Genomic DNA, 22,330 nt, shown 5'->3' with positions numbered 1-22,330 from the left:
AGCTACGCCAGCCAGGGCGACCAAAGACTTTTTAATTCTTCTTTTATTAGCAAAAGCCATGCCATAGGAATGGAATTTTTCCAACCCAACTGCTCTGATCATCTGTTACTCATTATGAATATAATCTGGGGTAATGATAATAACCAAAATGGGGAGATGACTATCCCAGTAATGGCTCTGAGCAACTTTTATAAGAAGAAAATAATCCAATACCTCGGAAGTACATTTTTTTTTTCAGGTTTTAGGGTAGGAAGGGCTGCATAAATGATTCTTCCCTTACTCTCACATAATAGTGATGAATGGCTTATGTATGTAATCTTGTAAAAGTTCAGTGGCTGAAGTTAGTGATTGCAGCTCAGGTATCCCAGTTTCTGTACTGGATGATAAGTATACCTTAAAAATTATAAGTGTATGTCAGTCTGTAAATTATAAGCCTCTTTTTTACTTCCTTTTCTCATTGTAGGCCTCAGGAGTGCAAGTTGCTGATGAAGTATGTCGTATTTTTTATGACATGAAAGTTAGGAAGTGCTCCACACCAGAAGAAATCAAGAAAAGAAAGAAGGCTGTCATTTTTTGTCTCAGTGCAGACAAAAAGTGCATCATTGTAGAAGAAGGCAAAGAGATCTTGGTTGGAGATGTTGGTGTAACTATAACTGATCCTTTTAAGCATTTTGTCTCAATGCTTCCTGAGAAAGATTGTCGCTATGCTTTGTATGATGCAAGCTTTGAAACCAAGGAATCCAGAAAAGAGGAGTTGATGTTTTTTTTGTGGTAAGCAGTGATAAAAAAATAACCTCTGTAAAACTCTGAGTTAATTTCATTGTTAGCTTAGCATTTGGAGAACCAATACCTGGGGCCAAAGTGATTTTCAGTCCAGTTGTCTACAGTCATTGTCATTTAATTTTTATTTACAAGGTATCGTAAAAGAAGGTTTTAGCTGGATTGATGTTGGAGAGACCAAAACTAAATTTTAACTTTTTTGTTTACTTGAAAGATGACTTTGAATAATTGATTATTTTGGAGGTCTAAGGGGCAGGGAATAGATTTCTTTGCATCCTCTGAACTCCTCATATCAGGGGGGACCAAAAAAAAAACTGGAATCATTTTCTAAAAGTGGGCTCTTGTAGTACAGACTTCCCCCACTAGGTGAATGTTCTAAGAACCCATCTGTATCAGTGTTGCAGCTTGCGATGTTTTGAGAGGACGTGTTCGGCTTCAGTGAATTTTTTTTGAAGACACTTTCAGTGCGTATGCTTATTTCATAGTGGGTGATTTACAAGCACACCTGCCCACACCATGCTTAGTGTTCAGCAGTTTTTGAGCTAAAACAGCATGACCCCAGTACCCCACTCTACCTATTCACCTGATCTCCCTGCAAGTGAGTTGGTTGATGAAAAAAGTCCTCAAAGGTAACTTAATGATGTGCCCTGGTGTGTTCCTCTTTGGGTCCAACTTCTTTGGGACTCTCTGGGCTTCCTGGACTTCCTGAAAGTTTATTTCGTTTGCCAGGTTAGGGAAGTTTTCCTTTATTATTTGTTCAAATAAGTTTTCAATTTCTTGCTGTTACTGTTCTCCTTCTGGCATCCCTATAATTCAGATATTGGAACGTTTCAGGTTGTCCCAGAAATTTCTCAGCCTCCCAAGATTAAAGACAAAGTGACAATCTTAAAAGCAGCAAGAGGGAAGGAAAGAGTTACCTACAAAGCAGTGCCCATAAGGCTATCAGCTGATTTCTCAAAAGAAATCTTGCAGGCAAGAAGGGGCTGGAAAGAAGTATTCCAAGTCACAAAAGGAGCGGACCTACATCCAAGAATACTCTATCCAGCAAAGATATCATTTAGAATGGAAGGGCAGGTAAAGTGCTTCCCAGATAAGATCAAGTTAAAGGAGTTCATCATCACCAAGCCATTATTATATGAAATGTTAAGGGGACTTATCTGAGAGAAAGATAAAAACTATGAACACTAAAATGACAACAAACTCATATCAACAAATGAACCTAAAAAAAAAATAAAAGAAAAAACAACAAAAACTAAGCAAAGAACTAGAACAGGAACAGAATGAGAGAAATGGACATCACATGGAGGGTCTTCAGTGGGGAGTGGGAGGGGAGGAATAAGGGGGGAAAGGTACAGGGAAGAAGTAGCATAATTGGTAGGCATAAAATAGACGGGGAGAGGTCAAAATGGTATAGGAAACAGAACTCAAAAGAACTTATACGTACAATCCATAGACATGAACTAAGCAGGGGGCAATGCGATGCTGGAGGGTTCGGGGCACAGGGCAGAGGGGAGATAAAGGGAGAAAAATTGGGAAAACTATAATAGCATAATCAATAAAATATAATTTTAAAGTCCTCAAAGGGAAATGTTTTGCCATTGTGGAAGAGGAGAAACAAAAAATGGTAGAAGTACTAAAAGACATCAAAATCAACAAATTCAAAAGCTGAGCAGTGGAAAGAAACATCTTGATAGGTGTATTACATCAAATGGAGAGTACTTTAAAGGTGACGAGTTTAAACATGTAAGAATAAGTACACATTTTTTTTATGAATTCTGGGGTTTTTGGGTCCTCCTCCCCATAAGCTAAAATTCCTCTGAAAATTCTTCCTAGAATACTGAGAAGAAATTTTATCTCAACAAAATCATTCTTTAACTTGCAATGCCAGGAATCAGTCTTACTTGTGCCTCTGGTTTGCTACTTTTGAAGTTGGTACTGTCATTGCCTCCAAGCTATTTGCTCAAGTTCACATTGTGCATAAGGGTAGCCGCTAGCCACTGTGGCTATTTAGATGTAAAGGAATTAAATACAATTTTAAATTTATTTTCTTAATTACATTGCCACATTTCAAATTCTTAGTAGCCACATGGGACTATTGGCCCCCTTATTGGGTAGCACAGATAGAGAACTTTTTCATCATTACAGGAAGCTGTACTGGACAGCATTGCTCAAAATAGTGAAAGTGTTATAAAGTGATTTATGTGACCTTTTTCTTGAAAGGCTGTTTAAATGAGTTATCCTGGTCTTTTCAAGTAAGTTAATACTTGAAATTGATTATGTGTGATTTAAAAGTCACACCTGTATCCCTCATTTAATTTATTTTAAATACTTCTTGATGTGGAATTCATACATAGACTATTTCTAGCTCCCAAGGGGGAAGGGGAGTGGTAACAGCCTCTTATTTGGAGGGAGTAAGAGTCTTATTAATACTTTGGCCTGAGCCAGGGCAAGGCAAGGGGTTGTTTAGCTCTTAGCTGTGTGCCACCAAAATAGCTTGGGGTGTGGGGCTAGGAAAGCAAAAGAACTCTGATTTAAAGGAATGTGACTCTAGATCACACCTCAGTTTCATTTCAGCAAGCCTATTGTACTCGACTAAACCAGAATGCTGTGAGGAATATAAATATGAGGTCTAGGTGCATTTATTAGGGCAGCTTACAGTTCTGCAAACGAGGCAGCTGCATACATACATGCATACATACATAAAGTAGTTAGACAAAAGGAGCACATTCCTGATTTGAGTGATGGTGCATTTGTTAAACTTAATTTCAATTACATGCCAGGCGTTGTATCATGGCCTGGGAAAACAGGTATGAATAAAACAGGTTCAGATCCCTGCCCTTTCTGGGATTTACAACTGAGTGGCAGATACGGCAGCTAAATAAAGATTTTGGCTTTTTAAAAAATTTTGTATTTATTAAAAGAAACTTATTTGGTAAGGTTTGGCTTTTAAATTGGTGAATTCAGGGTAGGGGGAAATGTAGGTTTACAGTTGTGAGCATGCAAAACAGTTTATTTTTATATTATTATTTATTAATGTATTATTTTCATATGAAAAACTGTAAACCTACTTCTGCCCCACCTTGTATTTCCTTCATTTGTACTATTATCCACTGGTTTTTATACCTTTTTTTTTTTTTTTTTTTTTTTGCTACAAAAAGGATCTTCCATAAGGAAGAACATTTGGGAAATAAAAATAGAAGAAAAGGAAATTCCATGTTAGTGCAGTGTTTTACTTTGCACTATTGCTTTTTTAAAGAAAAGGTGAAACCTTTAGGAGTGTTCCATTACAGTCTCTGTTTAAAAGGCCCAGAGAACACCTCTTAAAGTGTTTTAAAAATCTGGTCAGAGTTAAATCAGAGCTGCAAATAGGCCCCTGCCCTATTTTCCATGAGAAAAGTACTTTGCCTCAGCCAGACCTGAGACTTTGCCCCCTTCCTTGGATCTTAGAGTTGGGAAGAAGCAGCATCTGAGAGACAGAGGCTGCCCGTTTTCTGGTTCCCGAGACTAGAGTATCTCTGCCCGCAGTGGGAGGAGTAGACTAGGTGAGGTCCATGCCAGGCCATGATGTTAATGAGGGTGGAACATCCTGGAAATATGGCAGTGAAATGGAATCATTTAGTGCTTAAAAGTATGTAACTACACTCCATTTACCCTTTGGTATCTTGGTAGTGTGGAGTGGTGGTAGACCTGAGGTTGGGTGGTATAGGGGGAAATGATGCATTCACAGATAGCAGTTTCAATAGGATGGGATTTTTCTGTCAATTGTTAATGCTTGTGTTATTTTTTTCAATATTACTAGTGAAGAAAGTGGTGAAGTGAACGCTTTCTTTCTAGTATTCATTCAAAATGAGGCCAGCCCAAAAATATTTGTAAATGCAGGATAGTAGTAATATTGACTATTAAAACATAGCTATTGCAGAACTGTCATTAAGTTTTAAAAAAGAAATCTTTCTGACATGTTTTATCATGTTAGACTAAGATGGAAGAAACAAGTACCCATGAGGTCAGAATGTGCTCTTAGATTAGACATAAATGAAGGGACTGGGGAAAGGTAAAAAGGAAACTTTATTTGTAATACATTTTTTTAAGAAAACAATTTTAAGTAAAAATGCCAAAATTGCTATAGCATTTCTTAATTAGAGGTGGTAGATATTTGATTTACAGATTAAGAAATCTGTAGGTACTTCTCTGTATTAAAACTGTTTCTAATCTGAAAGGGTTCGTACTTCTCTATATTAAAACTTTTTCCAGTCCAAAGGAGTTAAGAACCTTATATAAAGATGATTGTTATTAGCCTAAACTCAAGCCTTTATTGATAAAAAAATTTTTTAATTTGTTGTAAAGAAAACAAGTTGGGTAATACATTGAATTATCCAGTCAGTGTTGGTTCTTTTATTCTAGTCCCACTAATATTATTTTTAATTGGTGGTTCTGTACTTTTTCCTCTCTTGGTCAGCCTGAGCCATTCTGTATGTGCCCAACCATAACAATTCTCTCTAAAGAGGTAAGGACGTTGAAAAACTGTGTAGCTGAAAGAACTCCCAGGCTATTCTGAGGACTCTCCCTCATCACTTGATGCAAATGTTTAACGTGATGTAAATTTCACTTTCTCTAAACCATTTTCTTTTTTGGGATCTCTTTATCCAGGGCTCCAGAGCTAGCACCTCTGAAAAGTAAAATGATCTATGCAAGCTCCAAGGATGCAATCAAAAAGAAATTTCAAGGTATAGTCTAGATTTACTTCCAAATACTTAAAGGTGTGGTGAGCCCCTGGAATGGGGGCTGTATCTTTTCTAGGAAACACCTTATTTTCTTCAGAGGACCTTGGCCACAAAGAATGGAAGCACTACCTGTTTTGAGGGAAAAACCAGAAGGTTGAACCTAGTTTTTAATGTGTCCTCTGCCTTGTGCTGGTCACTTTGGGGCTACATAGCCCATGTTTAGTAACCCTGTTCTCTCTACATTGTTGCACATCACTTGTTCAGGCTGGTTTTAAACAAGTTTGAGATGCTGCCAAGTTTCTCACATAACAGATGGAGACTAATTAATTGGTTTACATTGGTCATACTAAATGATAAATTTGCTCTTGCCTTTGAATGTAGTTGACATAACAAAGTTGAAAAAGGAAATGCATGTAAATGGGAAAGGATAGTTTTATCTCTAGCTTTACTTTGAATTGGTATGATTTTTAGGTAATTGACTCGTCTGTATCCAAAGGAAAGTTCGCTTCTTGAGCTGCCCAGTTTGTTTGCCTTGCCCACTGGGTGACTGAAATCCTGATGAGAGGGCCTGACCATACTGACTGTTTCCAGCCAGGAGGAAATGTTGGTATGATGGGAAGAGCATGGGGCAAGTGCCCAAAGGCCTGCACTGAGTGCTCAGCTTGTCTCTAACTGCTGTATGACATTGACCAATGCTGCTTAATCTCCTTGGGCCTTGATTCTCTCAGCTGTAGAATAAGAGATCATCTAGGTTGTATGAGCTCAGTCTCCAAATAGCTATCTCCAAACAGCTGGGTGAGCCATGGCCATAAGGGCTCGGCCCAGTGTGGTTTTTGTTTTGTTTGTTTTACTGTGACTGATTTTTACATTCTTGTAATTGAACAGGTTTGCCCTGTCTTGTTTTATTGTACTTAGGGAAACAAACTTCTTGCTTTCCTGGAACCTGCTGCTGCATGTGTCAGGCCTTGTCAGGTTCTCCATGCCTTTGGGTTGATGCCGGACCATTCCCCAGAAGTGTATTCACCAGTTGGTTAACTGATGTTTTTATGTGACTCCTTAGCTTCAATACTTCCACAAATGCAATTGAAAAGGATTCAGGGTGGATTCCTCATCCACTTATCATCCTTATTCTGCATTGCCTTCCAATAAGGGGAATTGCTACATACACTTGATCTGATCATATTAAAGATGGCCACTATGTCACCTTTTTCTAGTGAAACCATCACTGGCTTTCTGTAGTCAGTCCTAAGAGGTCCAAAAGCTAGCTGACCTGATAATGCTTTCAACAGCTTAAGAAATGGTCTTAAAATTATGGAAAATCAGGAACAATGTAGCTATTTGAAAGACAGTTATTTACAGAGAAGCTACTGTATATAATCAGATAATTGAGCTCATTCTGCAGTGTGGTGATACAACTTTTCTTAGAAAACAATTAATACATTTTACATAGTTTTCCTTGATAGATTTCTTAAATGTGTAATACCACTGAGGAACTATTTTGTAGGACAAAAGAATGCCAGTTGTAAATATTCTTACTCTTCAACACAGTTGACTAAATCAACTGTAATCAAAACAGCAAATTCATATTTTTACTTATATTTTAAAAACGAAGAAAAATATTGCTAGATTTGTTTCAATTTTTACTGAAGTACATACATTATATCTATTAAAAACCCATACATCATAAATTTTTGTAGAACTCAGTGAATTTTCACAAATTAACATTATAATGGTCATTTCTTGGTTTAGTGACCAGTACAGAAGTCTCACTTGTGTCCTTTCTAGTCACATCTCCTTTTACTCCTTCCTTCATAGAGTAGCCAGTACCCTGGCTTCTAACAGCATAAAATAGCTTTGGCTGATTTTGTGTTATACAAATGTAATCATCCAGAATGTGTGCTTTGATGTCTGGCTTCTTTTAGTCAACATTATGTTTGTTAGACATTCATTTCATGCATGTAGTTACAGATTATTTATTATGTGTAGTATTTTGTTGTTTGTGTATACCACAGCTTTTCTATCCATACTAGAACTGGTCTTTTAAAACAGCCTGACATTTGCCCTGGCCAATGTTGGATGGAGCTTTGTCCCATACACCAAAAGGTTTCAGGTTCAATCCTCGGTCAGGGCACATACCTAGGTTGTGGGTTTGATCCCTGGTTGAGGCACTTATGGGAGAGAATTGATCAATGTTTCTTTCTCACATTATTGTTTCTTTTTGTCTCTCTCTCTCTCTCTAAAAATCAATAAACATATCCTTGGGTGAGTATTAGAAAAAAAAACAGGTAAACTACTGCCATGATTCTAAACAGAATTATTTTTCCTCCCTAGGCATAAAACATGAATGTCAAGCAAATGGGCCAGAAGACCTCAATCGGGCTTGTATTGCTGAAAAGCTAGGCGGATCCTTAATTGTAGCTTTTGAAGGATGCCCTGTGTAGATCATCGTTCAGTGCCACAAATCAAAAGCTTCTGTGTTTAATATTATCCTTTTGCTATATAAGTAAAGCAAATATATTTAGGCCAGTCTCACCAGGGAGAACTATCTTGTCATCTGTTAGGGTAAATTAAATATTCTATAAACATGTGCAAACAGCCCTAAATAAATTTAAAATCTAAAGTTTTATTGGTGTGAAATTAAATCCTTACTGACCAAATGCCTATTTTTAATGAGCTGGCTTGTAAAGATTTTTGCTGAGCTCATGATTTTTAGTAATGCAGTTCACAAAACAGTATAAGGTCATATGAAAATTATTGCTTCTTGGTTAACCTCAGCAATCACTTTGTTTCTTTAGAGAATTGGTCATAATCTGGTTATAATTTTTGCTCAAATTTTCCATTCTCTCAAGCTAAACTGAATAATGGAAGATAATTCTCACATGTATGTAATAACACTAATTACAGTAAGATTAAATTAGGCAGTCTTTTTAATTCTACCACATGTGTAATAAAGACCATCTCAGAATTGTGTACACTTTTATAATCAGCACTGGTCTTGCAAAGCACAGTTTCAAGCCTGTAGTTGGAATACAGGAAGCACCTACTCGCATCTGCAAAAAGCTCTCCCCTTACTAGTCGGGAGACTCTTCTGAGAGTGACCTTTCATCTTTACACTGATGACCTCCTCGGGAGAATGTGTAGTATCTTGTAACCAATTATAATGCAAATTAGGGCTCCATTGTACTACTACAGTTTGTTAATGAAAATGATAAAACAGTATATTGATAAGCTGCGACACTTGTGATAGCTTTGTGTCTTCAGAACTTCATTGCTTCTGGCACAATTAAGGTGTGGGAGTATTAGGTATGTGTTTACTCTGGGGCCTGGGAGAGCTTCTTAATATCCTAGAGCAATTTGTCAGTTGTATGTGAAATGGGAGCTGGTAAGACAAATGATGACACCCACAGAAACCCACTACCTGATGACACTTGGAAGTGATTGTCTTTAACATCACAGCACAACACTTTGAACAATATAGAGATGCACAAACAGTTGAACTTAGAATTAGCTGTATTGGCTTTATGTAATAAAGGAAGCATTTTTAACTTATCTCTTGTGTAATTATTCACTTGTGACTTGGGGATAAAGAAGTTTGTCTTCCATATATGGGGAAGGTTGTTGGAGGTTTGGGTATTTCAGACAAGTCAAGTCACAGCTCCCTCCTTGTATTGAATGAGAAAATTGGGTTAAAAGTTGGGAATCTTCTCATCCCAAATACCAGGCTTTTATCTCCTCTATTTGAGAGACCAAAAAAAAAAAAGGCTTTAATTAAAATACTTTCTTTCAAAATTGTTTAGAAAATAGTGCTAGTTACTGGTTTACTGATAAGCTGCTTGTCATTCTTTCATCCCAAATTTCTTGTTTTGCCGTTTGCAGTGCTTTTAGTGACTGCATATTAACAGGTCTCTGAGAAGCACTGTAGGCCCAAGGCTGCCCTGCTGAAAAATCAGCCATGTAGATAGAGCCAGGTAGTTGGTCAAGTTTTAGAAGAAAGTCTTTTCTGTGGTTTTAGCTTGTGACATGTGGTATGACTTGGTAACCATCATTCCATGCAGGTGCACATCCAAGTGTGTGGGTGGGGGGCTGTGGAATGCTATGGAAGGATTTCAAGCAGTGTGCACACCATGTGATATGTAAACTTCTACCAACATTTCAGTCTTATTACAGTAATTGGGAGTTCTTAGGTACTATATCTCTACGTAGGCCAACTGTTGAGAAAGAATCCTACTGGAGTCTTGAGGGTGGGGCCCAAGAATCCTGTAAAATTAGAGTTTGGGACCTCAGCTGACATTGGTGAGAAACAAAACTGCAGGTACACTCTACTTTCAGTGAACAGATTCCGTTTTTACAAGTGTTAACATTACAGAATTATGTTTGTGGAAAGCTGACTTACAATTCTAGTGAGTATTCTTTTGCCCTAAGACAGCAGCAGATAAAGTCACTGCTACTAGAAATTCAGAACTTGACTTGTGAAGCTTGTTATTTCAGAAACAATCTGGGGAAAAAAAAAAAAACAGTGTACAGTGTATTGGCTTACCCAGTCCCAAGAGGGTAGGGGGTACACAGTGACTTGAATAATATTGTAGAATTAGGCTTAGTTGAGTGATTTCCTTTTTGCAGAATTGTCCAGAGTGCTGGCTGGTCAACACACAGGAAATGCAGCTTCTGTTTGCCTGGTATGTTGCTTGAGATTGAATATTCCCAAAGATACATCACTTCAAGACTTGGGGCATTTCTGAAATGTAAGTTTCCAGACCAAAATCCAGCAAGTAGGGTCAATAATTTAATTGTTAGTGGGAATGGGGGAAGTTCCAGGAGCCAGGTTCTCCATGGAAGGTTGTAACGAGCTGTTTGGCCAGGCCTCTCCTGGGCTTTGCCCAGTCCCAGGAGGGTAGAAAGGGGGCTTACCCAGCCTGTAGTCAGTGAGTGCCCTTAGTAGCCAGCCTTGAGAGGTCAAGTAACTTGCCTAAAATCACACAACTCATGAGCAGCAGAGCCAGGACAACTTGGATCTCTTGTTTTCTGGTCCTAAGCTCTTGCCCTTGTATCTCTGGAGTGTTCTTTGTTTCTCACACCTGGAATTCTCAAGTTAGATCTTAAGTGGGCAGTGAAACCTGTTAGACCCTTTGAAACCTGAAGATGGTATCTGTGGAGTGTGTCTAGTGGTTTCTAAAATCTTCAGAACTCTGCCATCCCTGAAGTTGGTGGTCTAAGACTGATGCAAGAATTCCTAAAACATGAAGTGTACCTATTTAGTCAGACACTGACCTCTTTACATTAGTCTGTCAAATAAGACAGCCAAAACAATAGCTGTCCCATGTGAATGAATAAAAATTATACCTACTTTTTGGATCAGCAAAAAATATTTTCGGTATGCCACAGAATTTTAATTAATGTGTGCCATGAGACGAAAAAGGTTGAAAATCGCTTGTCTAAGATGAGCAGTAGCACTGCACCCAGGCTGTGGCATACTGGAGTCAGGCCTTGGGAGAATAGTGCTTCCTGTTAGCAAGCCAGCCAGTGCCTTGAGTTGACAAATGCAGCAACCCAGCCTGGGTGATTCCTGCCTCCACACAACTTCATTGCAAAGTGACTACAAAAGCCAGCACTCCAGTAGCCACACCAGTGAGCCAGGCTTGGGTGTCTGTTACATATTGTGGGACACCAGAGCGGCCTGTCAGCCTCTTGTGCTGCAATCATCAGACGGCAGTTGCCTCCCATACCTCCTCGAAGGGCTCTTTCCTCTAGCCAGATGATCAAGCCTAGCCAGGAACAGCCCTAGTGACAAGGCCAGGCTGAGGCTCCCTGGCAAACTTGGGCTCCCTCTGCTGGCCTGGGACATGCCACTGCTGGGCCTAAAGGCTGCTCAGTCCTTCCCTGGGAGCTTGGCTCCAGACAGGCTCTGAGGTAACATTTCCAGAGCCCCATGGGGCCCTTACACCCTGCACTCTTACCTCCTCTCCACAGCTAGACATTGGGTCCCTACAAGGTGGGCTGAGAGAATAGGGCTGTAGCCAGGACCCAGGTACCAGTCTTGCCCTGTGAAACCAAAACCAATTTGGTAACCCCCAGGGTCTCTTGTGCCTTCAAAGTGCTTTTGTCCAGCATAGGAGTTCTCAATTCTACAGTCAGGGGAGGCTCCCAGGCCCAAGGAAGAACTCGCTAAGGCCAACCACTGACCTTACATAAGGCCACTACGTATGGGAGGACAGGTTGTGTCCTACAGGGCCAACCCTCCAGCACTAAGCCCCTGCTTCTGAGGCACAGGGCACACAGGAGGTGCAGTGAGGGACACTCTTCGTGGAATCGAAACACTCCAGATGACATTCTCCCTCCAAATAACCCCATAGGTTGCCAGATGCACAGCCAGGTATTAGATGACAGATGGGTTTATAACCTGCTTGCCTTTTACCTGTTGAGCTACCTTGTTTTACCAGGGAGCTACCTTTTCATGGGGATTGTTTGCAAAATAGAGGGAAGATTCAACTCCCATGGGAATTGATTCACGTGAGAACCAGGCAGAGGGCTGGACATGTGGCAGGCAGCAGGTTTTAATGGTCACTTCCTCTGGCTGTCTCCTGGCCAGGAACTACAACATCCATGTCCCAAGTCCAATGGGCTTCCTCTCCACTTCAGCCTCTCCCTAGTTCTAGAACAGGCATGACTGTCTTCTAATGTCTGTCTGACCTCTCCAAACTCTTTAATCCTCCACACTTGTCCCCTGGGCCTTAACCCTTCTTCTCTTCCTGACAAATGCCTCCTGTTCTGGTGAACTCCAGTTCTAGCTTAAGCTTGCTTCTCTGGGGAACCTTCCCAGAATTTCCAGCACCCTGATCCCAAAATGATAGTAGCACATTAAGTGCCACAGTGTGGTGAGGTAGTCCACAAATCAGGCACTCTGTGAAAGCTGGGACCATGCCTTGGTCATGCAGGTTGTCGTCAGCATTGCCTGGCCTCTGGCAGCTGCTCAAAATGGGGGCGGCGCTAAAGACATGTAAAGGATACACATGCACAATGCTTCCCAAGGACTTGAGGTTCTCATGACAACCATGCAGAGGAGTCAAACCCACCACCTAAAAGGCTGCATGAGATGCAGAGAGGTCTCAAAGCAGGTGGTGGATGGGCTCCAGGGAAAGGCTCATAGCTGCCTTTCCCTGGAGCCCATCATCCCCTCTGGCTGGCTGGACCTGATATCAAAGTGCTCCACCTTCCCCAACCAAGTTCAGCTAATAATCAGACCCTTCCCCCTCTCATTTCCCAGGGCTGAGGCTTGGAAGATGGAAGTGGGACAGTGCTTGGTCCCGGCATCCCTTGATAAAACTGGTTGTCCCCAAGAACCCAGACTGCTCAGATTCACCTTCCATGGCTGGGGTGTTTTAATCCTTCCTGTGATTCAGCCTCTTTTTTTTTTTTTTTTTTCTTAAGCTCCAGGATCCTATTTCTTACAAAGTCCCCAAACACTTTTTGGCCCAAGATTCTTCTGGATCACACTGTTTTGGGCCACCAAGGACAAAGTGGGTCTTGAGGACCACAGGAAGTCTCAGCTGGCTGTTCCAGCCCTTGCTCTGCCCCTCCTGAAGTGAGGATATCTGTCCAAGCCCCAACCAGAAGGGCAAAGACCCCCTTATTCACTCATGGAGCTCATTTCACACAGCAGCCTAGGCCACTCACGGCTCTGCTCGAGTAACCTCAGATCCTCAAGAGTGGGGACCACAGTCAGTGCATCTGGCCACCACGCATCCCAAGGCTATGTTCACCCCACCTGGCAAGCAGTGGGGCCTGAGTGGCACAATGGGGAAAAGTGCTGGGGGCCAGGAAGCAACACATTTCACCCCCCACTTTAGGCAGAGCTGCTGATCCTGACTTCAGAGAAACCAGAGCCACACTTGCTGTCTCCTGAGGTATCCAGCCACTCCTCATTCCTCATCCTAGGCTCAGCAGTCAGTGGGGAAGCCCCAGCAGAAGAGCAGACAAGATGGCAGTGCCGGGCGACAATGTTGGTTTTAATGGCATTAACATCCAGGAGGTCACGCACCAGTTCTGGTTGGGAGGGGTGAGGGGCTGTGGCTTTGCTGGGCTGGGCCGGGCCCCTCCAGTCTGTGCCACAGCCTTTGAGACTCATCACCTGGTCCGCCCACCTCCCGACCCACTGAAAGACAGAACAATTGCACTGATCGACATACAGAGAGCTAGAGGTCCCGGCCTCCCCAGCACACAGCCTGGGGTCTGTCACAGCTGGTAAGGGCTTTGGCGTCTGCTCTGTGGTGGTCCAGGGCTGGTCATGGGGAATAGTGTTTATTGAATGTGACAAAGGTTCTTTTACAAACTGGGGGTCTGTCTGGAAGATCTACTTCTGTGGTTCTAAGAGACTCAAGTCTCTAATGTCTTCTCTCAGAGCCACCAGAGTTGGGCCTGGACAACGCTGTGTCGGTTTATTTGTAAGGAATGTATAAGGCATTTTGGTAAGTTGAACAGTAACTTCTTTTTCTGCAGAGGAGACTCAGACAGAGGTGCCCTCCTTTGAGCTGCTACCGTCCTCCTGCAAACAGGGCAGAGGGAGAGTGAGTGTGGGCCAAGGAGCCAAGGGGAGCACTTACCCCAACTCCCAGGGACCTCTAGGTCCCCCTGGATTTACATCCCATACAACTGCAAGCCCTTCAGAGAACACACAGGACATCTGGAGAACCAGAGCTGACTCCTGGGGCTGGAGGGGACGCCTGAGGATGGGCAGGAGCTGAGGGCCCCAAGTCTGGGTGAGGACCTTGGTCCCACAAGCTTTGGGCTGGTAGACATGCTTCTCACCAAATAGAGTCACGAAAGGGTAGGTACTGCACATCCTGATGCTGCGTTCAGAAGTCTGTCCCCACCACCTTCTGCTCCAGGTCTGTGTCTATTCTGCTTCCCAGGAGTCCTAGGGCTCCCAGTACCACGCCCACCCCTTCCATGCAGCCCTGGAGAGAGGCAGTGGCCCTGCATGGCCAGGGCACTCACTATTTTGTCCAGCTGCTCCTGCAACAACTTCACTGTATCTTTCTCCTTTGCCAGCTGTTCCTGGGTCATTTTCAAAAGCTCCTGTAATTTGGTGGCAGCACGTCCCAGGTCACTCGTTAACTTCTTCTCTTTTTCTAGTCTCTCCTGTGGATCAGAGGGTAGAAGGAGGTCAGCCTTCATGTGCCACATATCAGGAAGGCTGCCTGGTTATGCCTGTCAGGCCCAATGCCCTGGGAACTGGGAGCCCCATGAAGGTAGGAGGAGGCTGCCTGCCTCCTTGTTACCCAGACACATGCAGCGATGACTGGGAGCAAACAGCCCAGGCTACAGTTGGGTTAGTGCCCTATCATCAACGCCAAAAGAGCTTCCTGTGATACTGGGGATGCTTTGATGTGCACCGTGCAACACAGCAGCCACTGAACAGACGTGGTGGCTGCTAAACACTTGCAATATGGCCACTACAACTGAGGAACTGACCTTCATGTTTTATTTAATTTAAATAGCCACATTGACTAGTGGCTGCCATGTGACCCTGGAGGTTTAGGAACTGCACCCCCTCCCCCAACATCAAATTAGGCTGCACCCTGCCTAAGGGGCTGCAAGATGGCTCCTCTCCCATTCCAGGTGGTGGCAATGGAAAGCTGGCACCCAGAGCTGAACCTACTAGAGTCTTGGAGCAGAGCCCACCCTTCTACCTTTAGCTGTGTGACCGTGTTTGCTTCTGCAGACTCAAGGGGGCTGGTGCGGAGTTTCTCCAGCTCCTCCTGTAGCCGACACGCCTCGTTCTGAGCCTTGGCAGAAAAGGTGCAGTGCAGTTAGGGCATGGGGTATGGGTGAAACAACTCACAAACCCAACTAGACCACTTGGGGACAGAAGGGCACTCAGCACAATGAGATAACAGTTTCAGTCTGTGGACAGGATGCAGGTGACCGAATGCATAGCAACATCCCCAAGGGAGGGACCCTCCAGACCCACAACCACCTGCCTGGGCCACACCTCCACCATCCCCTCCACAACCCACTCAGGGTCCCCCAGGTAGGGCCTGACCTCCTCAAACTCAGCCATGAGCTTCTGCCGCTGCATCTGCTCGTCCTCCAGGATGGCTTCTGTATGCTCCAACTGCATTTTCAGCTGTATGGAAACACCACAAACATACTTTGGGAACCTGGTAAAGGACCCTCTTAGGGGCTCAGGGCTCCTGGACAGGCTGAAATCTGGGGACTCCACCTTCTAGCTGTCTGAAGCGTGACTGCTTTTCCCTGCCTCTGGCCAGCTGGAGTGGCTTCTACCCAACAGCCAGCCAACCAAGTCGCTTCCAAAGCTCCCCCTTTTCAGGAGATGGTGCCTCAGCCCCTCAGTACAAAAGCTGATGTGGCTGCAGGGAGATGCTGATGGGACCTCTGCTGACCTCCGGCACCTTTAATGAGGCCCACAGGACAAGGAAGCCTCAGAGTCACTAGGGCAAGCCCCACCCCACAGCAGTATCCCCACCCAGCAACCATCCCACTATTATTCTGGTGACAGGCCTCTGCCTCTTGGTGAGGGCTTCTAGCTGCAATTACTTGGGTCAAAAGTCTGGAAAGCAAGCACCCTGCTAGTGATACCCTAGCAAGGGCCACAGTGGGAGATCAGACCCCAATGGCAGGCCTGGCTGCCCCACCTCCCTCTCCCAGTCTGTCCCACATACCTTGTTAGGCTCAAGCTTCTAACACCTCCCTACCTAGACACCTTCCCTGCCCTTTCATCTGCTCTGTGGCTTCCTCAGAGCCTAGGTGACCCAACCTAGGTATCTGGGCAGAGTGAGGTGGGGAGGGCAGGCAGTGGAGACTGCAAGTAGCAAATGTTTAGCCAGAACAGAGGCCCACCATCCCTGTGTAGAAGGGGCCCAGGGACAGTTAGTGACACACATCTGAGGACAAGCTCACCGCCCTAACCTCGACAGGGTCCTGCTCTGCTTGGGGGGGATCTGGGGGGGAAGCCGGAGACCCAGCTACGTCACCATCCTCTACGTGGCTCTTCATCTCACTCAACTGCTGCCTGACCTGAAACAGGGAGGGGTGGGTTTGTGCTCAGCCAGATGCACGCCCACCCTGCACACACACACAGATGCCCCCCCCCACCCTTCAAGAGCACTGCAGATGCTCTCAACAGCCAAAGCCCCTGCAGCAGACCTGGTTTGGTAACTGTGACCTATGTCGGAGTCCTCAGGCAGGTTCACTGGGGTAGGGGACCAATGCCTTGACCCCTCAGCTGTGCCAAAACTAGGCCCAGGGTCCACTAGGGCCCTGGGCTGGGCTGGCCTGACCCGTGTGTTCTGCCCAAAGACCAGCCAGCAAAGAACTCTCCCCAGGAGTAAGGTGACCCCTGATGGACACAATGTACACAGAGCTAAGAAACCCAAAATGGAGTGAGAGGCAGCCACCTGGCTCAGCATAGATAAGCACTGCCTAGGTCCTGGATTCCTGTCAGATGTTGTCTGCTGTTCAGAGTGCTTTTTGGGGTCTAGAAAAGATTATGAGTTGACACTCGTGCCTAATAGGTCCCCTCACCCCTCAGCTCCACTGCTGGGGGCAGGTGACACATCTGGTGGTCCCCAAGACCCCAGACCATTAAGCCTCAGATCTGAAGAGGCAGCAGCATCACCCATGAAGCTCAGCTAAAGGTTCCAGTCTGGGGAACTGGGTAGCCCTTGGCATGAACTTCCCAGGAGACAGAGGTGATCTAAGGCACCCCAAGTGTGTGGGGCCTGCTCCTTTTCTTCCCTCCCTCTCAATAATCCCTAAAGGTGAAAACCGAACTGCCCGGGCCAATGATGAGGACTCAGGGGAGTCTTCTCCACAGGTGCCCCCAGCCTGGGCAGGAGCCTGTCACCCAGACCTTGCTTTAGGGAGCAGCCCTTATGCTCAGGCGGTGACTCAGGATGTGTGGCACCCACTCTCCAGTGTGACAGTCCCAAGTAAGGCCCCAGGGGAGACAGGAGTGAATGCACCACACAGGGGCTGCTCAAAGCTGAGTGGATGCTGCTGTGGGAACGTCAGCCCATGCATGAGACCTTTGGTCCCCTCACAGAAAACCAGACATATCCATTCGTATTGAAAATCTCCCAATTTCTAAGTGTTAACTAGTTCAAAAATTTTAAAAAGACCATACAGATTAAACAGAACACATTTGTGGCCTTACAGGCTGCTGCTTGCAGCCCCCATCCCAGGAGCTGGTATTGGGACAGTGGGGCTCTACCTCTGTAAAGGCTGGGCTAACCCTGCCAAGGAGCAAGGACTGTGACTAGACACCAACACTGAAAACTGGGGGACCCAGAGGCCAACCTCACAGCAGGGAGTTCTGCAAGTCTGCTTCTACTGCCAGCCATGAGGGAGGCCTCTGTCCCAGCCTGAGTTGGACAGAACCAGGCTCAGCCACTGCTATGATGAGAAGAGGCCCAAGCCCCACAGAGGACAAGGCCTGTGCTAACAGCCATGAAGCAGAGAGCAGCCTAGCCCAAACACCACATGACACTGGGCTCACAGGAATCAGACTACACCAAGCTTCCTGCACTGTGGCCTGGGACGAGTATGTACCAAGAGAGATGGGAGGTGGGACCTGAGTACATTGGTCCCAACAGCTACAGGCCCAGCTTAGAGTTTTGAGCAAACGTGCAAGGAGCCCCTTCAGCACAGCCCAATCAAAGCCTGACCCAAACACCAAACTGGTGCACGTGGCACCACCGCACTGCATCCCCTCTGACAGGACATAAAGGCACACCTGGAATGAATCTCACACACACGCCACTCCATGTCACACACTGTCCCACTCCACGTTCACTCACCAGGGCGAGCTCATTACTCTGCTTCTGGGCTTCACTTTTGGCTGCATCCAGTTGAGATTGAGATTCTAATAAAAGCTGCCTCAACTTGAGGAGAAAACAGACCCAGGCGATGCAGGGGGAAAGGATAAAGAAGAGAAAACCAGCTCCTGTGAGTTAGCACCTAAACACACAATCTAATACTACACCCCTGTAAGCCAAACCCTGAAGTACACTGCAGAGCAGAGTGAGAACAGCTGGCCCCCAGGCCTCTGGCAGCTCCCATTTCTTCTTTGAAGACTCAGGAAGGCTGGCATTCACTGTATGCCTTGTCTGGGGTCTTTGCAAATGTTTATGGATTATCCCGCAAAATAAGGTCAACAGATCAACATCAGATTTGGTTTCAGATCAAACCAAAATGGAGGTGCTTTCTGTTTCTCAAGTCAGAAAACAGTATCAGAGATAAGTCTACTTTCCCCAGAAATGGTGTCACCAAACCACGTGGAGAATTCTCTTGCTGTACAGCTGACCTGGCTTCACCCCTGCCCTGTTGGCTGACGCAAGCCCTAGAGCAAAGCCTGAGAACCGGAACTTCAGGCTCATCTTAATGAGAGCTGCTGAGGAGGGGCAACTCTGGATAGGCTGAGACCCCATGGGAGACTCACCCCTGCCACCTCTTTGGCATAGCTCTGACACTCAGCACTAGCAGCTGCCATGTGCTTCTCCAGCTCTGCCTCCAGATGTGAGGTATGCTCCTTCACCTGGAAACACACACCCACATCACACATCAGGGGCCTCAAGCTGGCTAGCAGAAAACAGGGTGATGGGGTGACAAGTGTAGCTGGCCCGCTGATAAGAGCTAAGAGTCCTTCACGGCCCACTGGCTATGGAGCAAACCAAGGCCAGGAAGAAACAAGTCCATGGCAACAGAGCTTTCTGTTCTGAAAGAACTTTCCTTTCTGAAAATGGTACCCAAACTCCAGCACTCCTGGGTCCATGTTCTCAGACCTCAGCAGTCAAGGAAAGGACAGCTTTCAGATTTACTTGCTAGGTGGATACCAGGTGCACCTTCTTCAAAGCCAGGGCTGACAATGTGTCTGCAGAGGGCAGTGGGGCCACCTCGTACACCTCCAACTCAGAAGGCCACTGTAGAACCCAATATTTACCATGGCTGGGCATTCTGCACATGGTCTACACTGTCTCTGGCCACTCAGGTGGTGAATGCCTCTCATTTAGGAAAAGCAGGACTGACAAGATCCCCAGCCACTCTTAAGACATGGGAGTCCACAAGGGAGAACTGACATGGCCTCAGGAACAACACTGCTCTGCAATATGGAAAGCAGCCCTCTGAGCAGATCCCCCATACGTACCTGATCTGAACTTTCAAGTTCTCCTTTTAGTTTCTCTACAATCTCTTCAAGATGTTTCACCATGGCCTGTGACTACAAAGCAAGGGGAAGGCTCCGTGTCAAATGCAAGCCCCATCTCTCAGGAAGCCCAGTGGTGCCCACCCACTCTGAATGTGACCCAGCAGCCTCTTCCTAGAGGTGACTGTGGGGGAGCGGGTGGGGTCTCCTTGAGATTGAGGACTTAGCTGTCATTCTGCAATCACCATACAAATATGGCATCACCAAAAACCAGCAAATGTGACTCTTGTCTCCCAAATGACCCCAGTGGCTTTCCCCTGGGATTTTTATAGGATTCTAACCCAGCTGTTTTTCTTGAGTAAGTTATGTTTGAATTCCTAGGGAAGGTGGACCTCCTGGAGCGATATTCCTATTGCTGGACCCTGGCGAGGGTCAGAGGGCTTGTGGTGTACCTTCTGAAGCTCCTCCTCCGTGGTGCTGACTTTGGCCTTCCATACCTGCTCCTCCTGCTCCACACTCTTCTGAAGGTTTCTGAGCATGCCCTCCTGGGGAGACAGGTACTGAGGCAGGGCCCTCTCTGTGGAGGCCCCGCCCCACATAAACACAACTGAGTTGTCCTGTCCATTCAGTCTCTCTGTGATGACCACCTGACTGCCAGCGTGACCATGCTCTGATTTTTGTCAGTCAGTATCACATGGGGAGCAAGGTGGGCCATAGTCCTGGAGTGGGGCCCTCTGGCCAATATGTGAAGGAAGGCTGCGGGCCACACATGGGAATGACACCTGTGACCAAATAAGGCCACAGGATTCTCATCTCTCAAGTTTTCCCCTAGTGCCAACTGCAGAACAAGAAACACAGGATGGGGCCAGTCAGGGTGAGAGAACCAGATCTAGCATTGCTCTTGGAGTCACAGAGACCATGACTTCAAGCCAGCTGTCAGCCAAATCCTCATATCTTCCCTTCCCTTCCCATATTGCTGTATCATATGACCAAGTCTCTCCAATTTGATTGAGATAGAGTTCTGGCCAAGATGGAGATGTAGGTAGAAACCCTTCGCTTCCTCACACAACCAAAAGGAGGATGGATAATGACCAATCTAAATATCAATAAACAACCAGAAATGCCAGAAAATCAAACTGCATGGAACTCCAACAACCAAGGAATTAAAGAAACAGTCAACCAGAACAACCAGACTAAGATGCCAGCGAACCATGACAGCAGGGCTGGCTGAGAGAACCCTGGGCAAAGCAGCAGACCATGGGGGCGGGGGCTGGCTACAGCGAGGCAGCAGGCTGCCTGGGTGAGGCTGGCTGAACAGGAAATTGAGACTCAGAGCTGACTGTGGACTATGGTGAGAGTTGCCCCGGTAGGAGAAACTCTCAGTCTCACATGAGGGTTCCTAGGAAAGTGTGATAGAGACAGGGTGGGGGACCGCGCTGTTTCTTCTCTGGCCCCTCCCCCACAGACTGCTGCAGTTCAGCAAGGAGGGTTGCCCTGCCCTGGGGAATACCTAAGGCCCTGCCCCCTTACAACTTACCAGGTGCCCTGAGGCAAAGAAATAGGGCCCAAATGAAAGAACAGGGAAAAATTCTAGAAAGAGAGCTAAGTGATGAGGAGATAGCCAACCTATCTGATGGAGAGTTCAAAGCCCTGGTACTCAAAATGCTCACAGAACTGAATGAGCCTGGTCTAAAAATGAAAGAACAAATGAAAGATACACAAAATGAAATAAAGCAAAATATTCAGGGAACTAACAGCAACAGGAAGGAAACCAGGACTACTCAAATCAACAATGTGGAACAAAAGGAAGAAATAAACATCCAACCAGAACAGAAAGAAGAAATAAGAATGAAAAAAAATGAAGAGAGGCTGAGGAACATCTGGGACAACTTGAAACATTCTAATATCCAAATTATAGGGGTGCCAGAAGGAGAACAACAACAGCAAGATATTGAAAACTTATTTGAACAAATAATGAAGGAAAATGTCCCTAATCTTGTGAAGAAAATAGACTTCTAGGAAGTCCAGGAAACTCAGAGAGTTCCAAAGAAGTTGGATTCAAACAGGAACACACCAAGGCACATCATCATTAAGTTACCCAAGATTAAGATAAAGAATCTTAAAAGCAGCAAGAGAAAAGGAGACAGAGGAGTTCCCATAAGACTATTAGCTGATTTCTCAAAAGAAACCTTGCAGGCAAGAAGGGGCTGGAAAGAAGTATTCGAAGTCATGAAAGGCAAGGACCTACATCCAAGATTACTCTATCCAGCAAAGCTATCATTTAGAATGGAAGGGCAGATAAAGTGCTTTCCAGATAAGGTCAAGTTAAAGGAGTTCACCATCACCAAGCCATTATTATATGAAATGTTAAAGGGACTTAATCTAAGAAAAGATAAAAAATATGAACAGTAAAATGACAACAAACTCACAACTATCAACTAATAAACCTAAAAAAATAAAAGAAAGAAAAAACAACGAAAACAAAAACTAAGCAAACTAGAATAGGAACAGAATCAGAGAAATGGAGATCACATGGAGGGTTTTCAGTGGGGAGGGAGAAGGGAGGAATAAGGGGGAAAAGGTACAGGGAAGCAGCAGCATAATTGGTAGGCATTAAATAGACAGGGAGAGGTAAAAAATGATATAGGAAACAGAGGACTCAAAGAACTTC

The 22,330-nt window shown here is 45.0% G+C and overlaps 2 protein-coding genes across 43 annotated transcripts in view; one reads left to right on the top strand and one right to left on the bottom strand.

Annotated features, from left to right (window-relative positions):
- Positions 1 to 9,050, top strand: part of DSTN (destrin, actin depolymerizing factor) — a 50,441-nt gene extending 41,391 nt beyond the window's left edge. Inside the window, exons 2-4 of the mRNA XM_028524087.2 lie at positions 464 to 771; positions 5,428 to 5,504; positions 7,833 to 9,050. Coding sequence (XP_028379888.1) covers positions 464 to 771; positions 5,428 to 5,504; positions 7,833 to 7,942 — 495 coding nt within the window. The 3' untranslated portion in view covers positions 7,943 to 9,050. The remainder of the gene's footprint in view (positions 1 to 463; positions 772 to 5,427; positions 5,505 to 7,832) is intronic.
- A 4,433-nt stretch (positions 9,051 to 13,483) lies between these two features.
- RRBP1 (ribosome binding protein 1) overlaps positions 13,484 to 22,330 on the bottom strand; it is a 77,785-nt gene continuing 68,938 nt past the window's right edge. For 37 of the 42 annotated variants that reach the window (XM_036009510.1, XM_036009511.1, XM_036009504.1 and 34 more), the window contains 9 exons: positions 20,112 to 20,204; positions 19,663 to 19,734; positions 18,958 to 19,053; positions 18,317 to 18,400; positions 16,419 to 16,535; positions 15,541 to 15,624; positions 15,188 to 15,283; positions 14,493 to 14,636; positions 13,484 to 14,040 (listed from right to left, as the gene is read on the bottom strand). In XM_036009510.1, coding sequence (XP_035865403.1) covers positions 14,002 to 14,040; positions 14,493 to 14,636; positions 15,188 to 15,283; positions 15,541 to 15,624; positions 16,419 to 16,535; positions 18,317 to 18,400; positions 18,958 to 19,053; positions 19,663 to 19,734; positions 20,112 to 20,204 — 825 coding nt within the window. In that variant the 3' untranslated portion in view covers positions 13,484 to 14,001. The remainder of the gene's footprint in view (positions 14,041 to 14,492; positions 14,637 to 15,187; positions 15,284 to 15,540; positions 15,625 to 16,418; positions 16,536 to 18,316; positions 18,401 to 18,957; positions 19,054 to 19,662; positions 19,735 to 20,111; positions 20,205 to 22,330) is intronic. The other 5 variants (XM_028523518.1, XM_036009527.1, XM_028523520.2 and 2 more) reach the window with 4 other exon arrangements.

The sequence above is a fragment of the Phyllostomus discolor genome, chromosome 9, assembly GCF_004126475.2.
Source record: "Phyllostomus discolor isolate MPI-MPIP mPhyDis1 chromosome 9, mPhyDis1.pri.v3, whole genome shotgun sequence".
NCBI lineage: Eukaryota > Metazoa > Chordata > Mammalia > Chiroptera > Phyllostomidae > Phyllostomus > Phyllostomus discolor.
This window is presented reverse-complemented; position numbering and strand designations above follow the sequence as displayed.